Below are 5364 nucleotides of genomic sequence, written 5' to 3'. Positions count from 1 at the left end.
GTGCTTGTGTGTGTGTGTGTGTGTGTGTGTGTGTTTGTGTGTGAACAGGGCGGCTTTTTATTCAAGCATTTGCATAAAATCCATGGTGGATAGACACAGTTGAAATAACAGCATGCAGCTTCTTTGGTTTAACCTTTGTGTCACAGTAGTGGCGAATGATGCAGAACTACACTACACGTCACATGACCGAGCCACACGTTCAATGATCACCCACACTTGTTTTCTATCTCACCTTGATTAGCACCACTATGTAGGCTCCAGTTTTTCAGCATCTCATCCTCAAGCTTTTGCTGTTGCTGTATGTGTGTGCGTCTATGTGTACCATGTTAATGCTTATAATCTGAAGGTTCTTGCCTCTTATCCATAGTTCATATTGATGGTTCTTGTTTTCTCTGTTTAGTTTTTGTTTGTAATTTCCACAATACATTACCTGCACTTGCATCCACCTCTCCCTTCAATTCCAGTTCATTTCCAAACAAAGACAGTGTCAATTTTTAATTTTTAATTTTAATTTTTTTTTTTAATGTAAGTTGCGATATTGAATTAGGTAAGGCAACTTGTATTAAAGGTTACAAATAGTTAAGATTAGGGTGAGGAGCAGGGCTATTGTATTTGTTGCCATTTCACAGCTTCTTCGTTTGTGTACGAGCGGACTAATTTGCTTGTAGGACGTGAGTTATTGTTGAGATAATTTAGTTAAGGTAGTTAATGAGCTGAAAATCCCGGGAAACGCCCCCAAAATACTGAAATAATCAACTCTCTCATGAGCGATGCTGGGATTAATGCTTCATTCTGTGAAGCTGTTTTTGAAATAATCTCTGAAGAAAAGTTCAGTTCTTTGTGTTACACAGATCAGAATGCGCTCTTTGAACTTTGGTTATCCAGGTAGTAAATAAGAGGTTTCAACAAACTCACTATGTCTGGATGAGAGTGTGTCTGATTGGCTGTCTCACCTCATCGAGTGTCTATGACTGGTTCTACAAGAAAACAACCTGCTCATAGGTCAAACACCTTCCACTCTCCAAATATGATGCTGATTTTATGATTCTACGGCCTTAGATGTCATTTGGTGTTGGAGGCCAAAAGAAACAGTTAGGAATTCTAACAAGTAGAAATAATTGAATTTAATTTAATTTACAAATCATATAACCAACGCTACGATTGTATTTTCCTTAACACTAATCCGAACTGTTTATAACTGTGTGTACGGTATTTACAGCAAATGTATCCAGGTGTATACAGGTCATTATAAATAATATTAAATAACTATAAAAAAAAACTCAATCAAATAAAAACACCTCAACACGATACGTGAGATTTATTTTATTTCAGAAACTAATTCCAATAATCATTACACTCCATATTCAGTATTTAAAAAATCTTAAAAATCGTACATGACAGGTATAGAAACACCAACGCCCCCTGATTAAAAATACAGTTTAAAAAATACACACTCATTTATTCAAGTTTAAAAACAGAGAAATTTTGCCTTAAATGAATAACAATGGAGACACATCCACAAACATTTTACAAACATCCTGTATTTATGACTTTATGGTGTTATTTGCTCATAGAAGATTATTTAAGATGAAATATTAGGTAGTTGCTTACAGATTAATTATCCGGAAAGCATAATAAAATAAATGTGTACATCAAACATACTGAAGTGTGATACAAGTAAATACCTTCACCCTGATTCACCCAAAAACCCTATATTATTATAGCAACTATATTATTATAGCAACTATATTATTATAGAAACTATATTATTATAGAAACTATATTATTATAGAAACTATATTATTATAAAAACTATATTATAATAATGAGTATCATCTGCATCAATAACATAATGCTTGGAAAATATGAAAGGAGTATGTGTGACACACAGATTACATATAGGATCAAAGATTTTGATGGACAGATTTTTTTTTTTAATCTATACGACAAAAAAAATAAAAAAAGATTTGGATTAGCTGATGTTGCACATATGGTGCTCAGACTTCATGTTTGATTAAATGTGTTAGAAGAAATATATAGAAAATGTTTATGATATCATGAACTACTACAGCGAAAACACCACACTGACTAACCTTCATAGGTAGAGCAGATGAAGTTGAGTGTGTCGCTCTGAGGCAGGCTGATCCACTGCTGCTTTCCTCCAGACTGCACTGCTCCGGTTCTCTCCTCATGGCTGCAGTCTTCGAACCCTGTCCCGTTCCCCGGGGCCCAGTCCTGGTAGCAGATCATCTCTCCAGTCACCCAGTACCAGAAGCCCAGAGCGCAGGTGTGACGCAGGCCGAGCCACACGTATTCGGTGGAGGTGTTTTGAACCACTTCCTTCACCCAGAGCTGCATCTCCTCAGTGCGCACTGAGACCAGGTCATAATGATGGTTCCTGCAGTAGTTCAGAGCTTCTTTCCAGGTCAGATTCTGCTTAATCAGGATCAGCTTATCTGGACATACAAGGGGAAAAAAAGTCTATAATATATACAGTGTGAAATTCTGCAGCCAGTGTTATATATCAGAGGGACAGTCTTTCAACAAAAACACCAAGATACAAAGATTTTCTGGGGGAAAAAGGTTGTAGTAAAAAATGCATTCCAACATCTTCACAGCCTATAATATATATACAGTGTGGAATTCTCTATTCAGTGTTTGATATCATAAAAACACAGACATAACTAATCCTGTGTCGACTAATCCTGTGCACTATGAAATAAATAGACATGTTGAATAAGTGTAATGTGACTCACTCTCATGGCAGATGAAGGGGAGTTTTTCTGTGCAGCTCATATTGGTCCAATGGTCTTGATCAGACACATTCACTGCAGCACAGTTCAAATCTCCACTGGGTTTGTCAGAGCTCCAGTATCTGAATGAGGAATTACTCTGATCTGACCACTTCCAGGAGTCTTTAAACAGACCAATCCAAACATTTTCATTAGATGGATTTTTAATCACTTTCCAGATCTCATCATTCTCAGTTTTGTTCCTCACACTGACCAGGTCGGTGTGTTTCTCTCTGCAGTAGGTCTGAGCATCATACCAGGTCTTTTTCTCATTAATCAACATGTATCTATTAGTGTTTGTGTTCTTTTCTGAAAGACATTTAATTTACATCATGAACAACTCATTCATCACTCAATCAGATTTCTGCCATTAAAATAACATCAGTCAAAAAAAAAAGAAAACTATTTAAAGAAATAAAAGACTCCACTGAGATCATCCAGATATTTTTCATGAATGTAAAGTCATTAAGTATTATTTATCCTTTTAATAACATCTTTTAGCAAGTTCTTACCTTCATAACACACAAAAGAGAATGTTTTATTACAGGTGTTATCATTCCAGGAACCATCGCTTTCATACATCTGAACACAGAACTCATTTCCCCCTTGGTTGTTTGGTTCTCCACTACTCCAGTTTCTGTAAGTGTCTCCGTCTCTGTAGAAAGTTTGGTCTGCCAGAGACCACTGCCATTCCCCAGTGCCCTCTCTCTGTAGACCGATCCAAGCTTTCTTTACAGTTTCCTTCTTCAGTGTGTAATTCAGCTTCATCATCTCTCCCATGTCGTTGATGGAGGCCAGATCAGTGTATTTCTCTCTGCAGTAATCCTGAGCTTCACTCCAGGTTTTATTCTCATTCACAAAGTGATAGCGATGAGGAATATATGCTCCTATACCACATACTACTGTGAGAAACATAAAATAATATATATATATTTTTTAAATCATTATGAGTGCTGTACCATGAAAGACCAAAAGCACAAATGCCTTAAAATGTGTCTAGATTCTCATAAATAAACACACAAATGAAATTATAATCACACACTTATATAAGTGAATCAAGATAACGATCAAACACACAACACTGACACGTGATTTATCTGCTTTATGCACAAGCATCAATTACACATTGTCTTAAGAGCTGAAAAGAGTCAGACTGTCAGTAGTGATTCTCCAATAAACACATAAACACACACAAGTTATAGTGCACACAACACTGACCTGAGGAGAACAGGAGAACAAAAACCCATTCATCCTTCATCCCTGTAAAAATAAACAATATAAATACAATATTCACAGTATATCATTTATGCTGTCTAGTCCTTTAACTAAAATGAGTGCGGGTTAAGTTTAAATCAAATATGAGTTCAATTGAAGTACACGTACAAGTCCAGAACATGATTTATTTTCACTTCAATTTGGTGAAATGAATTGAGTTAGAGAAAGTCTGAACATTTCTTAGATCGGCCGAGATAAACAATAGTCCACAAGCTATGGTGGAGAATCACCTAGGCCCCTCCCCATTTGAATTTGCCAAGCCACGCCCCACATTACACCTTTCTCCTAAACCTACGTCCGAGCAAATGCCTTCGTTTATGAACATGAAAATAGCAGGATGGCGCAAATGTGAAAAAAACTGGCTTTGACCCAAAGAAAATAACAACACACAGAAATTAAGTAGGAAATTACGCTCATACACACACACACACACACACACGCACACACACACACACACACACACACACACACATACACACTCCTTGTATACTCTGTGAATTGAGCAGTAAGGCAACTGAAATAAGATGACATATTGGTAAAAAAACTAAAAACTTTATTATTTAAAACAACATTTCACTCTGTTATACAGTAGTTTGTGCATTATTTCTTATTATATGTGTTCTAATACACTGCTGTAATTATTACTATGAAAAGAAATAAAAGTAAAACTCAACTACAAACATGTAAACAAGTACGATATCCATACCTGTAATGTTCCTCATGGACGTTACTGGTGCAGTGAATAGTGATAAATCCTCCCGGGGTGTGTGGTGCGAGTTTGTTTATGCGTCTTTCTGCTCTTCTTCTTCTTCTCCTCACCTTCTGCTCCTGAACTGGACAGACGTCTCATTATATCCCTGTCCTCTTTCATCAACCCCTCCCATCCCTTTGCCTTCCCTGTTTATCTCAGTGGCGATATCTTAGCAGCCGGTGCTGATGAACAGGAAGTACCCAACACTTTGCATGAGACTCTGTAAGCCGGTGACCCGACGACTGAGACGTTTCTTTTTAATATCTCACCAGAGATTCCTTTTTTAAAATTCTTTTCTGTTTTGTGTGTGTTTTCCTTTTTTTTTATGATTATGAGTATAGCTCTAAAATTCTGCGTATTTATTATCTTTCTTTTCCACACGGCCATAAAAACAGACATAATCTCAGTATCAGAAGCCTGACAGTTCCAGGAACTGACCCAGCGATCAGGAAGTTTACAGCACAAGGATTTTTTGTATTTAGGTGACATTTATTTGAATAAAGTTGTTTTTAAAAACGTACGTTTGCATAAAATCCACAGGTGAAC

The 5364-nt window shown here is 36.7% G+C and overlaps 1 protein-coding gene across 2 annotated transcripts; it reads right to left on the bottom strand.

Annotated features, from left to right (window-relative positions):
* Positions 1 to 1330: 1330 nt before the first annotated feature.
* Positions 1331 to 4950, bottom strand: LOC128602383 (macrophage mannose receptor 1-like). Of its 2 annotated transcripts, none has more exons than XM_053616137.1 (5): positions 4774 to 4950; positions 4011 to 4052; positions 3305 to 3694; positions 2757 to 3101; positions 1331 to 2456 (listed from the first exon to the last, which is right to left on the bottom strand). In XM_053616137.1, the coding sequence occupies exons 1-5, from the start codon at positions 4787 to 4789 to the stop codon at positions 2089 to 2091; spliced, it is 1161 nt and encodes a 386-aa protein (XP_053472112.1). In that variant the 5' UTR covers positions 4790 to 4950; the 3' UTR covers positions 1331 to 2088. The 2 variants fall into 2 exon arrangements, with proteins under 2 accessions (XP_053472112.1, XP_053472113.1); XM_053616138.1 differs by having other exon boundaries at positions 3305 to 3691.
* Positions 4951 to 5364: the final 414 nt, after the last annotated feature.

Source organism: Ictalurus furcatus, chromosome 26 (assembly GCF_023375685.1).
Source record: "Ictalurus furcatus strain D&B chromosome 26, Billie_1.0, whole genome shotgun sequence".
Lineage (NCBI taxonomy): Eukaryota > Metazoa > Chordata > Actinopteri > Siluriformes > Ictaluridae > Ictalurus > Ictalurus furcatus.
This window is presented reverse-complemented; position numbering and strand designations above follow the sequence as displayed.